The sequence below is a fragment of the Hippopotamus amphibius genome, chromosome 4 (assembly GCF_030028045.1).
Source record: "Hippopotamus amphibius kiboko isolate mHipAmp2 chromosome 4, mHipAmp2.hap2, whole genome shotgun sequence".
NCBI lineage: Eukaryota > Metazoa > Chordata > Mammalia > Artiodactyla > Hippopotamidae > Hippopotamus > Hippopotamus amphibius.
The window spans coordinates 146775278-146801548 of NC_080189.1; the positions used below are offsets into that span (position 1 = coordinate 146775278).

At 42.1% G+C, this 26271-nt stretch overlaps 1 protein-coding gene across 1 annotated transcript in view; it reads right to left on the minus strand.

Moving 5' to 3' along the window:
* The window catches only part of RTN1 (reticulon 1), a 242867-nt gene that overhangs the window by 120140 nt on the left and 96456 nt on the right, over positions 1–26271 (minus strand). The window contains exon 2 of the mRNA XM_057733608.1: positions 9253–10026. Within this exon, the coding sequence (XP_057589591.1) occupies positions 9253–10026 (774 nt within the window). The remainder of the gene's footprint in view (positions 1–9252; positions 10027–26271) is intronic.

The window sequence follows — 26271 nt, forward strand, 5'->3', positions numbered from 1 at the left end:
AAAAACCATATGATCATTTCAATAGATGCAGAAAAAGCTTTTGACAAAGTTCAACATCCATTTATGATAAAAGCTCTCCAGAAAATGGGCATAGAAGGAAATTACCTCAACATAATAAAAGCCATATATGACAAACCAAAAGCCAACATTGTTCTCAATGGAGAAAAACTGGAAGAATTCCCTCTAAGAACAGGAACAAGACAAGGGTGTCCACTCTCACCACTGTTATTCAACATAGTTTTGGAAGTGTTAGCCACAGCAATCAGAGAAGAAAAAGAAATCAAAGGAATCCAAATTGGAAAAGAAGAAGTCAAATTGTCACTCTTTGCAGATGACATGATATTATATATAGAAAACCCTAAAGACTCTACCAGAAAACTGCTAGCACTCATTGATGAGTTTAGTAAAGTAGCAGGATACAAAATTAATGCACAGAAATCTCTTGCATTCCTATACACTAACAACGGAAGAGCAGAAAGAGAAGTTAAGGAAACTCTCCCATTCACCATTGCAACAAAAAGAATAAAATACCTAGGAATAAACCTGCCTAAGGAGGCAAAAGATCTGTATGCAGAAAACTTTAAGACATTGATGAAAGAAATCAAAGATGACACAAACAGATGGAGGGACATACCATGTTCCTGGATTGGAAGAATTAACATTGTGAAAATGACTGTACTACCCAAAGCAATTTACAGATTCAATGCAATCCCGATCAAATTACCAATGGCATTTTTCACAGAACTAGAGCAAGAAATCTTACGATTTGTATGGAAACGCAAAAGACCCCGAATAGCCAAAGCAATCTTGAGAAGGAAAAATGGAGTTGGTGGAATCAGGCTTCCTGACTTCAAACTATACTACAAGGCCATAGTGATCAAGACAGTATGGTACTGGCACAAAAATAGAAAGGAAGATCAATGGAATAGAATAGAGAACTCAGAAGTAAGCCCAAACACATATGGGCACCTTCTCTTTGACAAAGGAGGCACGAGTATACAATGGAAAAAAGACAGCCTCTTCAATAAGTGGTGCTGGGAAAATTGGACAGCAACATGTAAAAGAATGAAATTAGAACACTTCCTAACACCATACACAAAAATAAACTCCAAATGGATTAAAGACCTACATGTAAGGCCAGACACTAGAAAACTCCTAGAGGAAAACATAGGCAGAACACTCTTTGACATACATCAAAGCAACATCCTTTTTGACCCACCTCCTAGAATCATGGAAATAAAATCAAGGATAAACGAATGGGACCTCATGAAACTTAAAAGCTTTTGCACAGCAAAAGAAACCATAAACAAGACTAAAAGGCAACCCTCAGAGTGGGAAAAAATAATTGCCTATGAAACAACGGACAAAGGATTAACCTCCAAAATATACAAGCAGCTCATGCAGCTTCATACCAAAAAAGCAAATATCCCAATCCACAAATGGGCAGAAGACCTAAATAGACATTTCTCCAAAGAAGACATACAGATGGCCAACAAACACATGAAAAGATGCTCAACATCACTAATCATCAGAGAAATGCAAGTCAAAGCCACAATGAGGTATCACCTCACACCAATCAGAATGGCCATCATCACAAAGTCTGGAAACAACAAATGTTGGAGAGGGTGTGGAGAAAAGGGAACTCTCCTGCACTGTTGGTGGGACTGTAAGTTGGTACAGCCACTATGGAAAACAATTTGGAGGTTCCTTAAAAAACTACAAATAGAACTACCATATGATCCAGTAATCCCACTCCTGGGCATATACCCAAAGAAAACCATAATCCCAAAAGAAACTTGTACCATAATGTTTATTGCAGCACTATTTACAATAGCCAGGACATGGAAGCAACCGAAATGTCCATCAACAAATGAATGGATACAGAAGATGTGGCATATATATACAATGGAATATTACTCAGCTATAAAAAGGGATGAGATGGAGCTATATGTAATGAGGTGGATAGAACTACAATCTGTCATACATAGTGAAGTAAGTCAGAAAGAGAAGGACAAATATTGTATGCTAACTCACATATACGGAATCTAAAAATGGTACTGATGAACTCAGTGACAAGAACAAGGAAGCAGATACAGAGAATGGACTGGAGAACTCGAGGTATGGGAGGGGGCGGGGGGTGAAGGGGAAACTGAGACGAAGCGAGAGAATAGCACAGACATATATATACTACCAACTGTAAAATAGTCAGTGGGAAGTTGTTGTATAACAAAGGGAGTCCAACTCGAGGATGGAAGATGCCTTAGAGGACAGGGGCAGGGAGGGTTGGGGGGACTTGAGGGGGGGGCATCAAGGAAGGGAGGGAATATGGGGATATGTGTATAAAAACAGTTGATTGAACCTGGTGTACCCCCCCCCAAAAAAAAAAAGAAAAAAAAAATAGGCAAAGGGCTTGAATAGACATTTCTCCAAAGAATATTTACACATGACAAAAAAGCATATGAAAATATATACAGCATCATAATTCATCAGAGAAGCACAAATCAAAACCACAATGAGTTACCATGTCACACCCGCTAGGACTGCTAGAATCACAAAGGCAGAGAGTACCAAGTGTTGGAAAGGATGTGGAGAAATAGGAAGGCTCATCCACTGCTGGTGGGAAAGGAAAATGGAAAATAGTCTGGCAGTTCCTCTATTATTTAGAGTTACCATATGACCCAGAAATTCCACTCATAAGTAGAGAACTGAAAATCTACGTTCATACAAAAACTTGTACACAGTGTTCATGACAGCATTATCCATGACAGTCAAAAAAAGTGAAACAACCCAATGCCCATCAATTGATGAGTGGATAAATAAATGTGGTATATCCATCCATACACTGGAATATTACCTGGCCATAAAAAGGAATGGAATACTGATACATGCTACAACATGGCGAAACCTTGAAAACAGTATGCTAAGTGAAATAAGCCAGTCACAAAAGACCACATGTGACTGGAAAGTTAAGCAGACCCCTGATCATAGAAAGGCCTGGAAGCCAGTTTAAGAGTCAATATTTTATCAGGAAGGCATTGGTGGGTCCTAGAAGGGTTAGGATGAACTTAGGAAAGAAAGAATAGAAGGAGGATGACCCATCAAGAGGATACTGCAATAATGGAAGGGAGGAATTATGACAACCTAATGAGTTATAGTGGTCCCAGGGATGGAAAAGAGGATAATTCAAGAGACACAGAAGAGAGAGAAAGCATAGACTTGGGATCTGCCTCATGTGGAGAGTGAGAAGGAAGTGGGAGGGGGGTCAAAGATCACTCAGAAACCGTGAGCCTCGGTGAGTAGAATGAATAGGAATTTCATGCCCAGAAACATGGAAGTCAGAACAGTGAGCTGTTTTGATGGGACAGGGGAAGAAAATTCTCATCTTGGATATTTTGTCCCTTTCTATAGCGCACATCCTTCCAATATCTCAGCTGGCAGCCTCTGTCTAACCATACAAACTGCAAGGACTGACCAAACTCCTCCTTGTACAACATTCCTAGGAGACCACGAAGCAGGCAGGCAGGATCCTGGGCTAAGAGGACCACAAGTGATCCTGCAGGGTAGCCTGCCTTGTGTGCAAACCGGCCTGCTGCTGCATCATTCAGGGGACAAGGGGGTGCCCGCTCGTTCCGCAAAAGCGGGTGCCCCTGGGTGGCTCTGTGTCTGTCTGTGTGATGATTTCATTAACATCGGTCTCTTCACCCTCCCCCACTGTCCCTGACCCCGGACTGGAAGCATCATGCGGGCAAAGGGCAGCCGAGGTGTTTGTCCACTGCCATACCCCCCAGCACCTACCGCAGTGCCTGGCACACAGGAGGTACTCAACAAACAGAGCCCACGTGAAGACTAGCTCAAATCTTTAGAACAGTGGTTCTTAATCAAGTGTATGGCTCAAAACTGCCCTCAGAAATTCTGACGTAGTAGAAATAAGTCTGAATGCGGCCCAGGCATCTGCATTTTGTAACTCTAAGGGTGAATCTAAAGATCACCTCCAGTTAGGATTGGCAGATGTAGCAAATAAAAATACAGGATACCCAGTTAAATAGGAATCTCTGATAAACAATGGATTTTTTTAGTATAACTGTGACCCATGAAATATTGGTATTTGTGTCTGGTAACCCTAGCTCTAGCCGAAAACCACTGTATTCAGAAAAGAAGGCTCAAGGATATTGCTTTATTTACTCAAGAGTAAGGATGGCATCAGGCAGCTGTGGGATATGGGGGGAAGCGCCTAATAAGTTTCATCTTAGGCAAGTAAAAGTACTACTTAAAAAAGAAAATCATCTTTATCATGAGTGAAAAGGGACTCAGTGGATATAGCAGACTCTGCCCTCCATTCTTAAAGTGAACTAAAAGTTTAACAAAGTGCTAGGAGGAATCCGGGGGAAATTTAGAACAAAACAGAGGTTTTCCTACCCTTGTTAAAAACTTGTGGGCCTCTAGCTAAGACACGGGTTTTGTGTCCAGGCTGACACAGCAAAGCTAGAAACAGTCATTGTAAATAATTAAATAGAATATAGAAACTGAGAAGGTTAGAACCACCCCACATGGGGAGATGTGTCTGCTGCTGCTGCTAATTATGATATAATTCAGAAGGATAAAAGCGAAGGTGAACATGGCTCAGTCTACCAAGTGGCAGATGCCAGTGTCCAACCACGAACAATGCTGCCATTCAGGCCCCCTCTTTGCTCCCAGCTCATTCTCTACTTATCATCCAGAAAACACATCATTTGAAAACACAAATCTGATCCTGCCACTCTTCCCCTCCTTCTCCCCACTGCGGCCACATGGACCTTCTAGCTGCTCCTGGAACACACAGGACATTCCCAGCTCCGGGCCTCTGCACTGGCTGTCTCCTCAGCCTGGCACCTCTTCCTCAGGTGTCTACATGGCTTGCTCCCTCACCCCATTCAGGTCTCTGCTAAAAACCATCAGCAGGGAAAAGCATTTCCTCATGACCAACTCCATCACTCTCCTGCACTCTAGCTTGCTTTCTTTTTCTTCACAACCATCATAACCACCGGATGCTATGTTATTTATTTATCTGTATGTAAGTCTTGTGAAGTAGGACCCAAACTCCATGCATGCAGGAAGCTTGTTATGTTTCACCACTGTACCCCCGGCATTGAGGAGCAATACCTGGCATGGAGTAAATGGTCAATACATACTTGTTAAGTGAAAGCACGAATGAATGAATGGCATCACTTCCCAGATTACAACCCTCCAATGGTTTCCCATCGCATTTGGAACAAAATTCAAATGCTTTATCCTCACGTGGGAAGCCCTGAATGATCTAGGCCCTGTCTACCTCTCTAATTCTGTTCTATGCCATACTCCTCCCTTGCTCCTTTGGACCATCTTTCAGTTCCCAAATAATACAGCCTTGGGGCCTGTGTATTAGTTGTCCTCTGTACCTGAGGCCCCTCTAAACCGCTCCCTGAGTTGTGGGCTTCTTCTCATTCAGATCTCAGATCACGTCACCTCAGAGAGGCCATTCTTGATCCTCTCACACCCAACACTCTATCACTCTTTACAGTATTCACACTCCATGGAATTACACTATTTATTGATGTGTTTCCTTTTATTGACATCTCCCACTAGCAAGGAGGAGGCAGGGACTTTAAATATCTTGTTTACTGCAGTGTCTCCGGTGCCCAGCACATGTCTGATGCATAGAAGTCACTCAGTAAATATTTTTAAATAAAAGAGTAAATTTTCAAAATGGGTAGGAGAATCACAGACCTCAGCAACGCAAGGAAACAGCAACAGTAGTTTTCAGAGTTTAAATCGATTTACTTTTTATTGCTTATTTCTCTTTGAGGGACGCTGGGGTGGTTTTATGATGGCCTCTTGATTATTGTCCTTTCTGAGGATAACACCTCAAAGAACATCCATGACCACCATAACATACTTCCAGGTGCCCGTGTCAGAAACAACATGCCGCCAATGGGCCGATGGTCTGGTGCGTCAGGGCACTTACTGTACTTTCCTAAAATACTTCATGACTGATCTCTGCTTAGAAGAAACTTTCAATACAATATTTAAGCTGTAAGAATTTTTACCTCCGTACCTCGGGGTATAGTATTTAATATGATGAAAATAATTATGTTGGAGAAAGTTACAAAATGTAATAATCTATTGGAATAGGAGAAAGTATATTAGACTCTTGCTTAAGCTTTAGGGTCTGTGGCTAAAACTGTTCTACATTAGAACTTCTTCTGACTCATAATTCACATTATTAGAATTACTCCCTAGAGTCAGTTGTTCATTTCCTTATTTATTAAACAAGGATAAACTGAATTCCTTTTGTTTAGGATGCTTTCCTTTTCCTCAGTTTCTATGTAGGATTATATATAATTCTTGGTGTTTGTCTTACCTGTTGGCACTGGAAATGGCACAGTGAATCAAGACCCAACAGATGTAATAAAACCCAAATCCTCCAGTGTCTATGGGCACAGTGTTACATGGTACCAGGGGCTCACAAGATGGGGAGGGGGTTAGGGTAACCTCAGGATAAAAAGGACAAGGAGGGACTTCCCTGGTGGTCCAGTGGTTAAGACTCAGTGCTTCCAATTCAGAGGGCGCAGGTTCGATCCCTGGTCGGGGAACTAAGATCCCACATGCTGTGTGGCATGACCGAAAGATTAAAAAAAAGGGGGGGGGGGACTTCCTAGGTGGCGCAGTGGTTAAGAATCCTCCTGCCAATGCAGGGGACACGGGTTTGAGCCCTGCTCTGGGAAGATTCCACATGCCACGGAGCAACTAAGCCCATGCGCCACAACTATTGAGCCTGTGCTCTAGGGTCCGTGAGCCATAACTATTGAGCCCATGTGCCGCAACTATTGAAGCCCACGCACCTAGGGCCTGTGCTCTGCAAGAGAAGCCACTACAATGAGCAGCCTGCGCACCACAATGAAGAGTAGTCCCCACCCGCAGCAACTAGAGAAAGCCCGTGTGCAGCAACGAAGACCCATGGCAGCCAATAAATAAATTAAATAAATAAATAAATAAATAAATAAATAAATAAATTTTTTTAAAAAAGGACTAGGAGAAAAGCCTCAGTGACAAGCTGAGTCCTCCTATCTTTCCTGTTAATTGTATTCTTATGTGCTGTCATATGACTCAGGTGTTATGGTGTGGGATGTGTGTGGAGAGACAAGCTGAACATGGGAGATAACTGTGTAATGGGACAAGGGACTTTCTCTTTCTGGAATAAACCTTACTTAGAATGTTTATTTGAAGCAATTGCAGAGAAAACCACTGCCCTCACCCCAGGCTGTCAAATGGGCACCCAGAGACCATAAAACTCCACGATCATGAGAGCCAAATCGGACTTTGTCTTCTCTTGAAGATGCTGCAGAACCCCAGTGAGTTGTGAGTACTTAAGAAAAAACAATTCCCTCCTAATTAATGAACCCTATATCAAATCTGTAACAGCTTTGTAAACTGTAATTTTCACATGAAGCATGTGTCCTGTAAATGGACCAAAATGTGTGGGGTCATTTCACTTTTCCTGAAGACTGGCCAAAGTTCTGTACTGACCACCAGACAACCCTGGAGCTCTGTAAACACAGCTTATAGTGTAGTTTATATCTTCAGACTGTCAGTATCTTTATGTCATGGGATAATTGAAGGGTTTTACATGCATTGCCAGAAAGACCACAAGGATGCTGAGCCTCAGATATGTCCCTATCTCCTGTGGTCAGCTGGGATAAGTCACACTGGAGTGTGACTATTTCCCTGGTCATCTGTCCCACTGGAAGGCAGGGACTGGTTTTTGCTTGCTTTTCAACTCCAGCATCACCAGTGCCTATTTGAGTGCCTAAACAAAAGAAAGTGTGTAGAAAGTGTGTGTTGAGTGAATGAATGAATTTGAAAATCAGGAACTTGGTGCAGTGAATCTTTAAGAGTTGACAGTTGAATGAGTCCAAGGTAAGGTTGGGGAGGGGAGGAATTAATGCTAAAATCTTTAGAGAAATAAGACAGGAGGAACTTCCATTAAATCTGTTCTGTTCTAACACTTGGATTTATTGCATCAAGATTTAGAGCAGTCACTCCTAATCGTAAGGGTTTAGATCTGTTTTAAGAGTTCAGTAGAAGCTCTTTTACTTGAGGTGCTGAAAATTGCTTTTTTTTTTTTTACTTTTTATTTTATATTAGAGTATAGTTGATTAACAGTGTTGCATTAGTTTCAGGTGTACAGCAAAGTGACTCAGTTATACATATACATGTATTTATTCTTTTGACAATTGTTTTTTGTTAACCAAAAAGGTCTGTAAATTTCTTTTGGGTGGAGTAAGAATTTCAGCCACTGGAGGCAGGGGACGATTCAAGGATCTCTCATTACCCTCTTCATCCTGATGCCTCATGGGCATTTGAGAGCGGTGGAGATGCAGAGGCTCCACTTCCACCACGCAGGATAGTGGCACAGGGTGGAGTGGGGAAGCTCTGGCCTTTCACTCGGTTATGGGAGGACTCTTTGTGTTTGAGAGGATGCATCAATGTAGTTTAACAACACCCTGCCTTGGGTCAGATTAGAAGGCTCAGGTTGAAAAAGATCACAGTCTAGTGTATTCTGAACTCTTTTTTTTATTCTAACCAAAGAGGATCTTTAAAAAATAAAATTGTATGCAGAACTTCAATAAACTATATGAATCAATTTTTAAAAAGGCTAAAAAAAAAAAACTTCAATAAACTAAGAAGATGAAAATAATGTGCTGAGATTGAAGGGGGAGGGGAGGAGTACCCCTTTTTTTACTCACTGCCCATTCCCCTGCCCCCAAAAAAGACTCTAACCTCTACACTACCCCCCTTCAATATTCAGACTTGGAGCTGGGGCCAGGAATGTTAAATGCTCTGTCCAAGGTAGCCCCGCTGGTCTGGGAAGAACAGCCAAGGTGCTTTCTCCATGATGCCCAGACGTCAGGGAGGAGAGCTAACCTAGAAGCTGGCAGCACCTCCTTCTCCGCTCTGAACAGTAGAGCCACAGGAGGATTTTAATGTTTCCAGTGTGTCATCTTTACCTCTCCCCTCAAATGAAGAAAGAAATATTTTGCAAAGCAGATCTCACAGGACTTTTTAAAAAATCCCAGATGTCAACCTTTGTATAATGGGCACAAGACTGAAAAAGTTATATGTTAATTAAATCAGTTAAATTGAGATTTAAGTATTTTGAATGCAAATCGTTACTCTTTAACGTTCAGATTTCCAAATGCTGGGTTCTCCCAAGGCAGGGAACACCCATTGCCTTACCTGTTCCAGAAGATGGAGGAGTGACGGATCCTGGGCTGTCATCTTCAGGCTCTGAGACAGTGACTGTGGGGACTGTGTCAGGACTTGGTTTCAGGCAGATGCCTTGCTTCTCAGGGGTCTTCTCTGGGGTAGCAGTTTCAACAGAAGGCTCGATCTCCGTCAGCGTGATTTTGACAGGAGCAGTGATCATAGGAGCTCTGTGCTGTTCTTCAGAGACATCACCTACATAGGGTTCAAATGTTGATTCTTCAAATAAATGGTCCTTGAGGATTTTTCCCTCCACAGGAGCTGGTTTCTCTGCTTCATGGGCCTCTTCAGACTTTGTTGAGATGTCAGTGTCCTTATTCTTAAAGTCCAAGTCTTTCTCTTCCAACTTGGGGTGACGCTGCTCCTGGTATTTCACCTCCTCTGGCCTAGCTATGTCAATGTATTTACAGGCTTCTGCTTTCATCTGGCCCAGGGGGTCTGCTAAGATCTTGTTCACTTCGGTGGACTCTGCAGGAGTCATTTCTATTCCAGAATCAGAACTAAATAAGCCACGAGGCTCCGTCCCAGGCACATCTGGTAAGGAGGGTCCGTGGGTACGCAACTCCTCTGGGCTCTCTGAAGCTGTGACGTGGCCGTTTTCCTTCTGAAGAATTCCAGTGAAATATGTAGAATCCTCCCGAGATGGGTAACAGACATCAGAAATCAGAGACGTGTAACACACTCCTTCCCCATCTTTTGCTGCTGTTGAAAGGCCATGATCCAGGGCCCTGGAGACATCTGCCGCACCTATGAGTCGAAACAGCAGCAGAGAGTGAGGGGCTGCCTGGCTTCAGTTCTCTCTCCTGCCTAACCCACCGCCCACCCTGGCCTGTGCAGACATGGCACCCTTTCTCCTCGAGACCTCAGAGTTCCCTTGGACCACTCTCATGTTGCTTTTCCTTGTCTCCCTGATAGCCCCGAGCACCGGTATTTTTCTGGCAGTGGATCACACAAGCTGCCACATCCAGAGAAGTTGGGGACAGGCCCAGAGGCCTAGAAAGTGGATGCTCAACCACTGGTGCTTCCATATACAGTGGCTGGTTCTTACTGGGTATTACTCAACAGAAGCCTTCTTTGTATCTAAAGTATTCATGACTCTGCAAACAAAGGTGGAAATACAGGCTAATTCAGGTCTGCAAATACAACAATGGGATAATCCACTAGGGAGAAGGGCTGCTCTTGGAGACGCAGCGAGCTGGGAGAAGGCTCGAGATCCCTCCGGTCCAGCTCTTTCATTCAGGGACTCCTGCCCTACCTGGAATGATGCCATCCCTTCTCTTATTAAAGGTCCTCAGAGAAAGAAACTCCTAGTTTTCTGGTGGCCTCATCCCAAAGTGGTATCACCTTAACGGAGTGCTTCCCTCTTTCTTCAGTTTTCCCCTCATTTTGTTTTTCTCCTCAATCACCTACCACCGCCTACCCTTTGCCTCCCGGTGGTATTCAAAATGACCCACTGAGGATTTCTTGGTTCCACTGGTGGTGCTAACGGCAAAGAACGTTTCCAAGTTTGAGTCCACAGAATGCTTTCACCTGGCCTGCATTTTATTCATAAACCAGCCTAAAAATTCATTAATAGCAAGCAGAAGAAGGAAGCACTTTATTATTTTTCTGTGCTATAAAATACTTCCAGAGGGGAAGAAAACCAACATTTATTGAGGCCTTATCATGTGCTAAGCAGTAGGATTTTACCTTATTCTTTAAAACTAATTATCTAAATTAAGCCCCACGCTCCTAAGAGACCACACACAAACACACATTCAGCCCTAAGACACACTCAAAGACTATTCCAGATTAGGGCACCAAATCAAAAAAGTAATAAAAGTAGTAACAGTAACATAATAATATTAATAGTTAATATTTGAGTGCTTGCTATGTGTCAGACATAGTACCAAGCTTTTTATTAATGTTGACTCATTTAATCATCAAAGTAATCCTAGGAGATAGGTACTATCTTCATTTTACAGATGAGGAAACTTCATTTTACAGATGAGGAACAGAAGGGCTGAATCGCACAGGCAGGAAGCGGCGGAGCCAGGATTCGAACCCAAGCAGCCTAGAAGTCAGAAAACCTCCCCCAGTGCCCTTTGTACCTCCTTAAATCAGTTTGCAAAGTTTTTTTTTTTTTTAAGTAATTTTGAATCAGTTTTATTACAAGTAAACTTAGCTATTTTCTTTTCCTAGCTTTCTTCTTGGTTACATGAGCCATTGTTAGTCTAAGGGGAATGGAAAAGCACAGAGCCTCTTCGCTTCTAGACTCTCCTGCCTCAGCACCATTGCAGGAGCTGCTTTCTTTCCTTGGAATCCTCCTCATCCAGATATCTGCATACCTAACCCCCTCACCGCCAAGTCTTTGCTCAAATGTCACCTTCTTAAGGAAGGTGACCTTGACCACTCTATCTCAAACTGCAACTCCCCCTACACTCCCTAGCAACCCTGTCCCCTCCTACTTTTCTCTAATTTTTCTTTTTCTTGTAGCATGTCTCCTTCTAATATACCATATAATAAACTTATTTATTCATTACTTATTTAATGAATCCCCCCCACCGCGCCTAGGTATGTTCCATGAGGGCAGGAATCTTTGACTATTTTGTTTGCTAATGTAGCCCCAAAACTAGAACAGGGCCTGGCACATAGTAGGTACACAATAAATATTTGCAAAATTAAAGAAGGTAATTTTGAAGTTTAGAATAAAGCATAAACAACAGAAGGTGTGAAAAGACAGGTTGGAACATTCCCCTCAATTGTTAATGACATTCACTTTATTCAGCAAGTAGCCTAATTTTGAGAGCAACAGACCAGTGTAAATCTGTACACTTCAGCTAGTCTTCTAGTATACTTCCTTTGTATATGGCAGCCCCGCTTTTCAAATTAGACAAAAACAAAAACAAACTCGATAACAAAAAGAATAGTAGTAATGATGGGTCTTATTGCCTATCACACACAGACCAGCAAAGAAAAAACTACCCAGTTTAAATGCATATGTGCACACACACTTTTATTCTAAAGGATATTTAAAGATTCCTTCGTTATATGGGCTTAGCCTCACTGGAGGCGGGGAAATCAATACTGAGATATGTCACTACAGACATTTGGATCCTGGGATTCTGCACCACAAATACCTGGAACCACTTCCATGTGTTAATAAGTAATGGTTCACCAGGAAGTAAGGAGGGGTTGGCCACTGGATAGAGATAGCCTGGGGAGTGGGGGAGGGGATGCTCTCCTGGGGAAGACACAGTAGATCGTTTCCAGGGCTGTGTCACAGTATCATTCAGCTCTCACTCGATGCTTCTTTTACAGGGGCCACCACAGGACTCCTGACCCTTATGGACCTGCAGCCCACTGTATCTTGCCACCCGTTATCACACTAAGCACAGCTGTCACCTATTCAGCAACTGGCCCCAGGGCTCTGCCTTGCCTCACTGAATAATCCTTAAACTCTGCAGCCTGGCATCTGAGACGATGCGAATGATGTGAATGCCACCTGGCCTCACAGCCCTGTCTCCATTACTCCTCTCACTTACCCTCCACTCCAGGCACACAGAGCCCTTCACAATCTCACACTCACTCTACCAGCCTTTCTAGCCCTGTCTTTCACTCGCCAATTCAAACTCTCAGCTCTGGTTGACAAAAACTGCCCATCACTTCTCCAACACTTAATCCTTACAGTCTCCACATCCAAATCTCCACCTTTTAAACTCAAGCCATCAAAGATAAACAGCTTTAAATACTACCCCCACCAAGGTGAATTTGCTGACCACACCTGTCAAGACCTGACCCCTTCCTACTGTTCTCCCTCCCCTTTCCTGCAGCACCTAATTATATTGCTTGTGTCACATGTATAACACACGACTTCTCTATGTCTATGTTATCTCCTGCTAAACTGTCAGTTCCTGGAGTTTGAGGCTCATGTGTTGCACACTGTATTGTACACAGTAGGCACCCAATACAAAATGAATAAATCAATGAATGGACCAATCAATCAGTCAATGAGTAGACATTCTATGTAGCTACTCAGAGCAAACAAAGACAAATTGATGCAAGTTACAAAGAGGATGTTTTCAATTTATTATGTGAAAGAACTATCCGGAATTCAAGTTATCCAACAACGGGATGGAGTTGCATCTCAGGAACAAGACTGTTATGATTCCAGTGGGCAGGCAGAGAGAGAGAGGCCCAGCATCTGTCTAGGCAGGAACCAGCACTTGGTGGAAAGTTGGATGGGACAACAGCAGAGGTCTCTCCCAACTCTCTATGATTTTTATACCAGTTGTCTGCCATCACAGTGGGACACAATTTCCTTTATTTCTTCTCTGCCTGTACAACCGAATCAATATAATTTTCCCCGAGGTGATGCCACAGAGAATAGGGTCTTCCCAGACATATGGCGATAATTGAGGGAATAAACTCTAGATTTCATCTGTGTTACTTGAGAGACTATCAATAGAGTCAATAACTGGGAAGAACTCCCACCCCTGAAATCCTCATCTTACTATCTTTGTCTTGCTCAGAAAACCCAGCATAAAATTGGAAGGACTCCTTTTCCACACTCTACAAATATTACCAAGTAGAGGAAGAGGAACAAGGCCATTTGTGTAAGTCACACATTTTAAATGGGACCATGTCAGAACCCTTCTAAAAGTAACAAATAATATAAATACTTTGAATATCATCATGTCCCATTTCTTAAATTGAGCTAAACATCCTGAAAGATTCTCAAGGTTCAAAGTTACTGAATTTGAAAATGTATTTACATTACCTAGGGCCTATTAGAGCTCTTAAAAACAGAAAGTCCTTCTAGACAGTAAATTATGTGAGAGCAGAGTCCTGTGGGATGGCTGGAACTGGGAAGCAGAACTGAGCCTTAAGGCTCAGGAAAGCCAATTAATCCTTGTCAGCGCTTCCTGCAGAGCTGGCAGCTGTGGGGACTGAAGCAGAGTGCACAAGCTGGCTGCCCGAGGCAGGAACCAATATTGATACATTGTTAGATACAAATCCACTAAATAAAAGGGCTTTCCTTGTCTAGACTAGAAATTACTACTTTCTTTATATAGCCAAGGATTCTTGGGAACACATGACTTCCTCATTCTCTCTGGCTGTCGCCTTGGCCATCTAGAAACCTGATCCACGTGGAGACAGATGCACACTGAGAGTCAATGTGTGGACTCACACATGCCTCTCGGGAGGTGGCTGGACAGGAGGGCACAGCACGTTCAAAATGAGAGTGATTTCCAAATTTTCATTTTACAAGTAGCTTTTTAGGAAAGTACTTATAATAAAAACTGAAGGATCCATAAGCCACTATTTCTAGTCGAAAGCTAAGTGAAAGAAAGAATGAAAAGAAGCTAAAACAATTGCCATTAAAATTGTGCTGTTAACACCAGGCTTTTGTATCCACCAATGTTCTAGATCAGAAATACCAATCATGAGCTAGACAAATTCAGTAGTCTCCCAAATGGTGGGTGTTTTATTTTCTTTTTTAAATTTCTCTGGCAATACTAAGGAATGATGGTTTGACTTTTCTCAAAGAAAGTCTCAATCCTAAAATCCTCATTCTTGACTCTGACTCATTCTTACTGAATCAAGCTCATTCAGTTGCTGGCCCACATCTTAGGTTTGTATTCTGACTCTACTACTGTCAGTTGTGAGACTCTGGGCAAGGTAGCCTCTCTGAGGCTTATTCAGTTTCAAAATGGGGGCATTAATAGTTCCCATCTTATTGGGCTGTTATAGGGATTAAATGAGACAATGCACTTAGCTCTATTCCAGGCACATAGTACACACACTCAGTAAATGAGAGCTGTGGGTTTTATGGTTACCTCTATTTTGCAGGGAGGATACCAGCATTTGCAATATATACCATCTGTCCTTTTGGTAATGTATCCTATCTAGTGACACGTGATCAGGGTCATTTGGGTCAGAGGAGTTAAATATAGCCAGTCCACACTCATGTTGCCCTCCGGGGTCTGCCTGAGATGCTGAAGTCCCAAGAGTACAAGGCCAGGGCTATCTGCACAGCTCCATGCAGGTGGTTGGGTGTTAAGTACTTTCTAGTGATGCAACTGATGGATCCTGTCACGAACCCAGTGATGACTGACTTGAGTATGAAATGTTGACATTTACCAAGACAGTAGGAAAGGAAGGAGAGTGTTCGGTGCCCAATGACAAGGTTTCTCCCTTGTGGATGGAGCTCATTCTGACTTCTCAGGGTGGAGACAGGGGTCTATGGTTTAAGATGACACTTCCGTAACTCAATAAGGACCCTCTTACTGCATTGAAATGAAAACATAGAGAATGCCAGAAAGAAAGAATGATTATATGAAAAGGTTTTCTGAGCACAGAGGTAGATATGCTCCATTAGAGAAACATCTGGATTAAAAATAAAAACAAAACAAAAACACCAACTATTGTTTGAATACGGCCAACACTAACAGGTATAGGGGACAATAATCTCATTAATTTGAGAAATATTCTTTAAAGGGGGAGTATATAAAAAACTGGAATGACGGTGGGAGTAGGGTGAGAGATGCATGTTAAAATTCAAGAATTAAAGGCCAGAAAGTGACCTGAAGTGAATCTGCATTCACTCTTCCCAGAATCGTTTGCCCTTAGACTGCCCACGCGACGGATGGTAGTAGCCGCACAGAGGTTAGGCAGTGAGGCTTTTTCCCTGAAACTCCCATTCATCTTTTCTAAATGCTAAGAAATCAGCAGGCCCACAGTGTGGAGGTTGTGACACATTTGACAACAGAGCTATCTATGAAGGATGGATATGCCGGAGGCTCCGGGAGCCTCTATGTCACCTAGAAAACATTCTCCTTCTAAAATTAGGTACCCTGTGATTTAACATGAAAAATGGGTACATCCATTCTTTAAAAACTTATCTACATGATTAGTTAATTGAGCAAAAAGGAAAAGATAAGCCTGCATTCCCTAGCAAAAGACTCAAAGTCAATGCTGATGACATGCTCGGGGTTTAAGAATATGAGTAACTACTATTTCTTTGCCCAATTCACTGCCTTACTTAAAGTTCGCCTGCCAGAATAACAGATTTAGCTGTCAGGATCGCAAAATTAATGTTTAATAAAAAGTGATTCAGCAAGTTTTGGGTTTTCCCCCCACTATGAAGAGCTAGGGTTTGCACTGCCTGCAGAATTTTAACTTCAGCAGAAAACTCTGCTAGAGGAAAAAAACCTGGCCCAGCAGCAAACCACTGTCTACGTTTCTCTGACAGTTCTCAGAAGGGTCTTGGAAAGCATAAAGCTGTCAAGTGCTGAGATGCAAGGGAAGCGCAAGTTCTGATGAGCTTCGAAGGGTGGGGATGTTTTTTGCCCGTGTTCAAAGATGGAAATGTGATTCTGCAGCCTTCTTGGGTGGGGACAATCTTTTTTGGTAGGGAAGGGGGTAAATATTTACTTACAATTTACTTAGATCTTAAAAAAAGGTCCTTAAAACCCTACCTAGGCTTCCCATTGCCTTTTTTTTCTAAATAAGAGCTTTATTGATTTATAATTCACAAACCATAAAACTCACTCTTAAAGGGTACAACTCAGCAGTTTTCATATATTCACAGAATTATACAACCTTCGCTATTATCTAATCCACCCACCTAATTCAGATATATTCCACTCAATGTTTTCAATACAGAAAAAGCTCTAAATTACCTTCACCATGCAAAGATTTACCTTTGGAACAACCAAAAGAGAGTTATGCCAATCTTTTTATTATTTGTTGAAGAATTTTGCTAATTTCCAAAGAGAAAAATAATTGTTCTTGGCCACATTTCCTTAACGCTATGTATATACTGATAGTAGTAAAAAAAAAAAAAAATACATACTATAAGTTTCTGTTTACACTTTAGTGTTTCTTTTGCTCCCTTCCCCCACATAGAATCATCTAGCTAATCCTCAGAATCCCTCTTACATGACCTTTCTCCCTTACTTCCCATCCATGGCTACCTCCCCAGCTGGACCCTTATCACCTTCTATTTGGAGTCACGTGATAGTTTCCTCAGTGTTCTACAGCTTCCAGCCTTGCCTTTTCTTTGTGCCACCTTGCACACAGCTGACACATTCATCTCCCTGAAACACCACTTCCGCCATGTCACTTCTCTATTCCAAAGCCTTTGGCGAGCGTCTTTGCCCATCCTTTGGCTTTGAATTCAGGATCATCATCAATGAGACCCCAGCCTGCCTTTATGGTTTTATCTCCGAGCCTGCTGAAGAAACACACCTGTTCACCCGCAAACATGAGATTTTCAACTTCTATGCCTCTATGCAAGCCCTTTCCCTCAACTGAAAGGCTCCTCCACTCCTCCCTAATCCAAATAAAGCCTCTGGTGATGCCACACCTGCTCTAGGCAGTCTCCTCCTACCACCCCACTCCTCAATACTTTCTCCTTCATCTCCACTCCTAAGGCACGAGCATTTGTTTGGGGTTCACCGGGTTTTCTGCCTTTGTCACCAGTTATCTTCTTCTCTATACTGGTTGAGAACCATGTCTTGCACGTCTTCATACCTGAGTTCCTAGCGCTGTGCTCTGCACACAGTATGTACTCAGTAATCACTGAGTGGGTGATTATCTCCAAATATTACCACCGGATTGAGTCACATTCAAGAGCTTTTAAAATAAGCTTTACCATCAATCATGTATTAATTCAATCCAAAAGATTTGTTGAACACTCACCATATGCAAAGCGGAGGACATTCCCATATATACGTAGGCTTAGAAATCTGGTGTCACAACAATTCACTATGAAGTCATTGTCTGTAACTGGAAGTTTGGGTCCCCCTGGCTGCTGGTGGCAGTGAATGCTGGGGAGGGGCAGTGATGCGGGAGGATCATAACTAGAGGAGGAAGGTCCTATATGGAGCCCTGACATGTCATATATCCTGATTCATCTTTCTCATCAGGCATGGCATTATCAGAAAAAATAAAGGATTCGAAGGGTTCTTTGAAGATACAGAATTCAATCCCTTCCCAATTCCAGGATCTCATCCACAAGATTCAGGATTGGCCATCTCCCAGCCTTAGTATGAATATTCACATTCCTAGGATCACACTGTTTGCTATTCAAAACAAATTATTAATTAATAAGTGTTTGTAGTTAAGAGCCTAGGTCTTGGGGGTCAAATGCATGACTTTTAATACAGACTCCAACATTTACTAGCTGTGTGGCAGATTTCCTAATGCCTTTGTGCTTCCATCTCATCTGTTAATAATAATCATCACCTCATAGAACTGTTGGGAAGACTAAATGAGACAGTGGAATCAAAGTGCTAAGAATCATGCCTAACATATATTAAAGGCTCATTATTATTTTTAGAATTGAACTTTATACTTCACTGCTGCTTCCTGCCTTTAGTCTCAGGTTTGTCTTCAGAGTCTGGTAGTGGAAATGGATAAGTCAAATAATTAGAAAACAATACAGCACATAAAGGGCTAATCTCCCTATTAAAGAGTACCTCAAAATCAAGAAGAAAAAGCCTATCAATCCATTTTTTCAGATAATGAACAAAAGACAAGAATAAACACTTTGTATGGAAAAAGCAATATAAATGACCCTGAAGCATAAAAATGCAAATTAAAACAACCCTAAAATGACATTTCTCCCTTATCAGATTGAGAAAAATGCAAAAAAGTAAGGCTGAAATGCACTCTTTGGTAAGGCTGAAGGAAAACAGGCACTCATGCACTGAGAGGAGTCTGGCAGGAGTGGAATATGATATAATCCCTACAGAGGACAATTTGGCACTACCTATCTAACTTACAAATGCATCTATTCTTTGGACCAGCAATCTTATTTACAGGAATTATTCTATAGACATACCTGCACATGTATAAAATGAATATAACTGAAGTTATTCATTGCAGTATAGTTTGAAATAACAAAAATTAGAATCAGCTTAAACAGTCATTATCAGGGCCTGATTAAACAAACTATGTACTTCTACACATACAGTACTAAGTAGGTGTACAAAAAAATGAAGACAATCTCCATGCACCGATACGGTAAATTTTCACATAATGTTAAGAGAAAAAGCTAGATGCAGAGTATGTGTTACATATAGATATATAGACACAGATATGCAGAACGCTAACTCTCATGTAAGAAAAGGGGGAAATAAGAATATATGTGTGCATTTGTTTGTATCTCCATAAAGAATCCCTGGGAGAATACACAAGAAACTAATTATTAGTCAGGGGAGTGGGACAGAATAAAGTAACAGAAGTGGAGGGGAGACTTATTATGTACTTCTTTTAAAAAATTATTTTCTTCTTTCAACCAAATGAATGTATTACTCTTTAAATTTTTAATTTCATTTGAAAACAAAGAAAAAGAGAACAACGTGGGATGATAGTAATAGAGTTGCACAAACCATCATGGGAGCCCCCAGCCCAGCTTCCTTCCTCCACATGACACATGTTCAAAGATCTGAAGCAGATGGGTCCTCTCTTAGGTTCTCATGGCTCAAGCTAGAACCTTCTTCATTCTCTTTTTCACATGTTTTGTTTTCCTCCCACTGGGAGCTCCTAAGAGACATGAACTGTGTGTGCCTTGTGACACACTGTTTGCCTCATGCTAAGCATGTTTGCTGGCATATTGGTTTTGTTTGGTAAGTATTTACGGAATAAATCAATGAATATGCTCCCAGACTCATCATACTGATTACAACCAGGGGATATACTATAGTTTGTCACTGTCCATCTTAAAATCTGACCTAGACCTGACTACAAGCTAAAGAGGCTAGAGATGGACAATCAGACAATCTCCCCTCCCAGTTTTGACTCCCTTAACTTAAACTTCCCATTTTTATCCACAAACCATTATATTTTCTGCCGTGTGATATTAGCTCATGTTACATTTGCGTCCAGCTAAAACATGTGGGTATATAAGTTTTAAAAAAACTGTATAATTTCAAATTGCACTTTTAGCCACAGCACTAGGTGCATTTCATAAGTTTGAAAGACATTAAAGTCAGATGCAAACAATTTTTGTAATTGCCTATGACCTGCACCTATCATTTAGAACAGACTGAAGAAGACCCTAGAAAGGGAATTTACCTCAGTCTGAAATAATCCACAAGATCAAGATAAAGCTAGAGTTAGGGTGTCTCATTAGAATGTGTTTTATAAAGAGAAATCTACGTCCACACAGCATAAGGCAACACTTATAGGCCTGGCATCAGTCCATACTGTGTGTTGACCAAAAAAAAAAAATGTCCTTCATCTGGCAGATACAGACCTGCGCCTGAGACATGCATCCTCTGCTAAAAATCTTGGATCTTGTGCGCGTGTTGGGAATTGAACACAGGTCACTGGAATCTAAAACAACGTTATGTAAAGTGATACGCTCTGGGAGGCACACTCGGAAGGACAAAGGAGGACGATCGAGGGATCATTCTGTTAGAATCATGACATGGCACGTGGCATCACATGGTGTGAAGGATGTTACAGCTGCTGTGGTGGGGCGTGACATGGCGCGTGCTGTGCTGTGCTGTACTGTGACCTGACATGACAGAGCAAGCGGTATGGAGCCGTAGGACATGGTGCGGTGTGTTGTGTGAGGGTGCTTGGAGTGTGGCATTCTGTGACACAAAAGGCACAGGCATTAGAGGACTTGGCCTTCCATCTCCACCAAGTTACTGACCTTTAATAAGTCATTAAATTCTCAGGAAATCTGTTTCCTCACTTGCAAAAGGCGGATAACAGCTAACACTTAAACCGCATGCTTACTAGGTGCTAAAAATGGGTTATCTCACTTCAGTCTGAGGCCTTTTTTTAAAACCACACCCATCCTATTGATAAAGAAATGGAAGCTTAGCGAAGTGAAGGCAGGGGCGGTCCCCAACCTTTCTGGCACCAGGGACCGGTTTCGAGGAGGACAGTGTTTCCAGAGACGGGGGGTGGGGGTGGGGGGCAGGGGGCCGGTTCAGGCGGTAACGCGGGGGTGCGGAGCGGCAGGTGAGGCGCCACTCCCCCGCCCGCTGCCCCGCTCCTGCGGTGCGGCCGCTCCCTAACAGGCCGTGGACGGGTGCCCGTCCAGGGGCTGCGGACCCTGGGTGAAGGAACTGACTGTGAGGCACACAGCCAGAAGACACAGCCTCGGCACGTGGATTCAGGGCAGTCTCCCTCCAAAGCAGATGCTACTAGCACTCTTCCCGGAACCGCTGTGAGGATTAAAGGGGACTCAATGGTTTCCTCCCTGGCAAAGCCCATCAACAGTTCCTGGGAAATAAAAACAGAATCTGGGTAAGAAAGTCTAACCTTTTTTTTTCCTTTTCTTTTGTACTTGGTCTACTTTCATTTGCTCCAAGGTTGCCTCAGGCAGAGGCCCGGCACCGGCCCTGCAGATCAGAGGCCCTGGCGCGGCAAGGCTGCGCCGACGCCTACAGTACTCGGGTCCTGCGCAGAAGCGCTCAGTTAAGGCCGCCGGCGGAAGCGGCCTGGAGCAGAGGTGGCGCGACCCCGCCCCCAGGACCTCGCCCCCAGAACCCCGCCCCCGCCCCGCTGACTGGAGCCTTGTAAAGCAGCCCCGCCCACAGCCTGCTGGGGAGAGCACGGCTCTGGGGCGGGAGCTGCCATCTCTCCACTCTCTGTTAAAGAATACGGCTGTCCTTTGCTTCCTAAGTGAAGAACTCAGTCTTGTTCTAGTGGCACGAGTGACCCTGGACAGGAGAACCCTTTGGGGGGTCGGACCTGAAAGGGTCCATAACATGATTATCACTAGCTACCATTCTGCGTTTACACAGCATGCCTTCTTCCTCAAGTTTCCAAAATCTAACTCCTGTGTTCAGGAATATTTGAAATTTAATTTGGGATTTTGAGCATTCCTAATTTTAAACATAATCTCATGTGAAATGCGGGTTGTAAGAATAGAAACAGGTGAATGACGTGTGCGGACGAATTAACATAAAACTGGAATTCAGGATGCATCACTTGGTAGACTCAAAGGCAAACCATTTGACTTTAACATGCACACATGCAAACATACTCCCACGCAGCCACAATCAAAATGGATGTAGAAAATTTATTCTATTAAGGCGTATAGCAAATAGAGCCCGGAGGTGGCTGTACTAATCAAGGAGAAAGAAAAGAAAGATTCATGTCTTTTATCAACAACAGCATTCGTTTTGCTCCTCGTAACTATCTGATCTATGGGCCGAGGTAGTGTTTAAAGTAAGACAATAACTCAGCCATTGACGTGCCAGGCTTTGGGAGTATTGATCCAAGTGGCTTGAGTGCTCAGTCAGGAAACTGCATCAAGATTTCTTCCCATTTTCTTTCCTTTTATGTCCAAGATGAAAAAGAGCAGTAAATTATAAGCGATAAATTCAAAACATAATTTCTGACATCAATGCAAAATTTCAATCAACTGCACATTTGAAGGGGATAACTAAAATATTGCACTGTTCTAGTATAAGCTACCTGCATCATGATCAATAAACATGCATTGTGTTTGCGGGAATTTGGAGAAGGATTGCTATTGTGAGGAAAATGAGCCTTACACTGGGGACTTGAAAATACATATGTTTTAGAGAGGCAGAGGGAAGCAGTTGAAAGTTATTTTGGGGGCAGAAAATAATAGCAAAGGCAAAGATGAAGTGATGAGTAGGAAAGAATCCCAACTCCAACAGAAGAGCTTGGGAAGCAGTGGGAACTCAGGCCAGAAGGGGTGGATGAGATTATGAATCCAGTGTGAGGGTTTCATAGAGAATGTGGGAAACAAGGATCCAGTGATTGTTTTATAACAATTAGTCCAATCATAGTTCCCACAAGAGCAGCATACAGGTTTGGGAGTCATGTCAAAAGAATTTGTGATTTTTTTTTTAATTATAAAAGCAATATTACATGATCACTATAACATTTTTTTTTAATATAGAAGTATACAAAGGCTAAGAAAAAGAGTGGTTCCAGCAGATGCCATGAAAAAATAGTGAACATTCACCAGGACTTGCATTTAAATATAGCCTGGAGTTCTAGGCTTCAGAGAGCACAGCTCTCAAAGAGCCCAGAGAAGGTGGGTTCAAGAGAAAGTCCTTTAATACCGAAGTGCCTGGCTAAGAAGTTTCACATAAGTGAAGGGATTTGAGCTCAATCTTGAAGGATGTAGAGGACTTGTATAGGCTAAAGTATAGGTAATAAATTTCCAAGGACAGAAGCTTTGATGCTCTGATGTTCAGTCAAATACATTCAGGTGGTTATCTGAATTTCTACATATTCCATCGAAATGTTGGACATCATCTCACAGCCACCTTTTTGGAGTAGTCTGAAATTAATCTTGCCATGTTTGAGGGCAAAAAAAAAAAATAGACTCCCTAAACAAGCTAGTATAGGAACAGTTAAAATGGTCTGGATAAAACCATAAATAAATAAAAGCTTGCAGAGAATACTGCATTTCTTTGTTCTATAAGATTTCATAAAATGAGAGCAGAAGCCAAAACCAAATGCATCCTGGAAGAGGAACCAGCAACCAATTACTATGTCAATAATTCAATAAAAGCATTAAATTTTCATGGCTTTTTAAAAACTCCTAAAAATAATCTGCAGGACATTATCTCCCACATCTGGTGTTTGAAGTCCTCTAATCATATCTCCTAAAGAACTGTACTTTGTTCTCTTTAAGGACTGAATTAACAGATTGGGCCACAAACAAAAGTCAATCCCATTTAATTGTTATTTTTTTAAATTTGGTTAACAAGTAGCTGGAATTTTAGTCTGTCCCTTAACACAAAGTGGTTTTCAAAATAAATGCTTCTTGAAAAAAGCAACTGGAAAGAAAACAAGAGTCAAGCTTTCCCGTTCCTAAGTGTGTAGGACCAGGCCAGACTCTATACATACCTTCTGTTCTATCCTTGTTTTTATTATTTTTGCTCTAAACTCATGTATATTATTCAATATATTTTTTATTTACCTGGAGGTTGGTGAGTTGGATACCAATAAGATGCACTTGTATTTTGAGAAGAAACCAACAGTTAAAGCAGAGCTATTCAATTGCTTGTTGAATGTAGGTCCTTGTCAGATGACCCCAAAGAGACCTGACTTTTGAAAACGATATCCTTTAATGTAAATTCTTTAATTCTTTAATGTTTCATATTTCTTGTCTGCATGTCAAGATTAATTGTATCAATACTATTTTTTAACATATATTTATATCCTATACATGAATCTTTTCTTCCTACATAAAATAAATGGAAGGAAACAGCATGTGTTGAATACTTGTTACGTGCCTGGCAGGCACTATGTTACATCATGCTAATCAATAACTACGTGAACATTCTAAAGTAACTATTTAGTAGCACCCTGAGAATTAGGAAGACAAGCCAAACCCAATGATGATATAACAAATGATATTTTTCAGTGTTTAGTTGTTTAACTTCATTCATGCAATATATACTGAGTGCCTATTATATGCTAGGCACTTATTCCAGTTTCTGGGGAAATCACAGTGAATAAGACCTATTCAGTCCCTGGGCCCATGGAGGACAGAGACAAACAACAAGCAACAAACAAAAACACAACGATGCAGGCATGGCAAGGACGGCTGGCGAACTGTCCCCCAATGTCTACCCTGTGCCTCTTCCCTTTAGCAGTAGGCCCCCTCAAGGAATTTTAGCATATGGCCACCCAGCTAAAAACTACACCTCTCAACCTCCCTCTAGGTGCGGACACATGGCCAGGATGTGAACAGAAGTAAGGCGTGTGCCTCTAGGTCACGTCTTTCAGGAAGAAGCTGGTTGCCCTCCACTTTCTTTGCCCTTCCCATGACCTAGTTCACGAACAAAGTCTCCTTGAACCAGCTTTAACAACACAGAGGCAGGCAACACTCGCGGAGTAGACGGGCAAGAAGACAGAAGGAAACAGGAGCCCTGGAGCAGACCCTCACCTGACCGTTCACCTGCCTCTAGACTGTCAAATAAGAGAGAATTAAACTTCTAACTTGTTTGAGCCACTCTGTTTTTGTATCTCTTTGTTATAGAAGCTTCACCTGTACCCTAATACAGCAGATGAGTAAAATAACTAACAGTTGTAACGACTGCTCTGAAGGAAACAAACAACTGGATAAGAGGAAAAATAAAAGGTTATCAGTGGCAAGGGGTGGGTTACTTTAGAAAAAATGCCCAGGTCACTCTTAGGGGGTGACATTTAAGCTGAGACCTAAAGGATGAGAAGAGGCAATATGCAATTTTTTGTTTTCTTTTATGGAATCCTTGAATGTTTCCTCTCCCTGTTTTGACTTCTTTGTTCTTCTTACTCCTCCCCACGGGCCAGGGTGCAAATGCTACACACACTTGTGTAAAAGCCGTAGGAAAGGTCCACTACTGGAGTGCCTGATCTCTCTGAATGTGCCACAGCTGTGACTTTTATGTGAAAAGCCACATGCATCAGTTAACCAGCCAGTGACCAACCTTATTGAATGGCTGTCTACCGTAACTTATAGCCACACTAGACTGGGAGATATTTGAAGGCAAGAATGGTCCTACTGTCTCTGTATTCCCAATATAGTACTTAGCACTTTGAGTTCAATAACTCTTACTTAATGAGGAAGTTTACAAAGGACTCACCAAATGTTTGAAAAACTCCCTTTTCTTTGGCAACACAAAAACAGGATCTCAAAGCAGCTGAATCTTTTAAGACAGCTCTTCCAAAAATGTGGTCATGGTCCAATGACTAAAATCAGGATTTAGATCATCTGTCCTGTTCTCACAAGGGCTGGACCACTAGAGGTAACTGAAGTGTGGCTCTACCTCGGAACGGTGGATGCGTCATGGCTATTCATCTGGTCTAGTTTTGTCATCTTTGCCCATAGGCTACAGAGCCCTAGACTGTGTTTAGAGGGCTACAAATCTCCTCACCCTCACCCCCCACCTCGATTCCTGCTCTATCAATGGCTCAGGGATGAGGGCAGTGGAATCTTATCCATGAAATGACTGTATCTGGACCTTAAGCTTTGTCACTAACACGTTAATATGGTTCTCTTCCCCTCCTTTT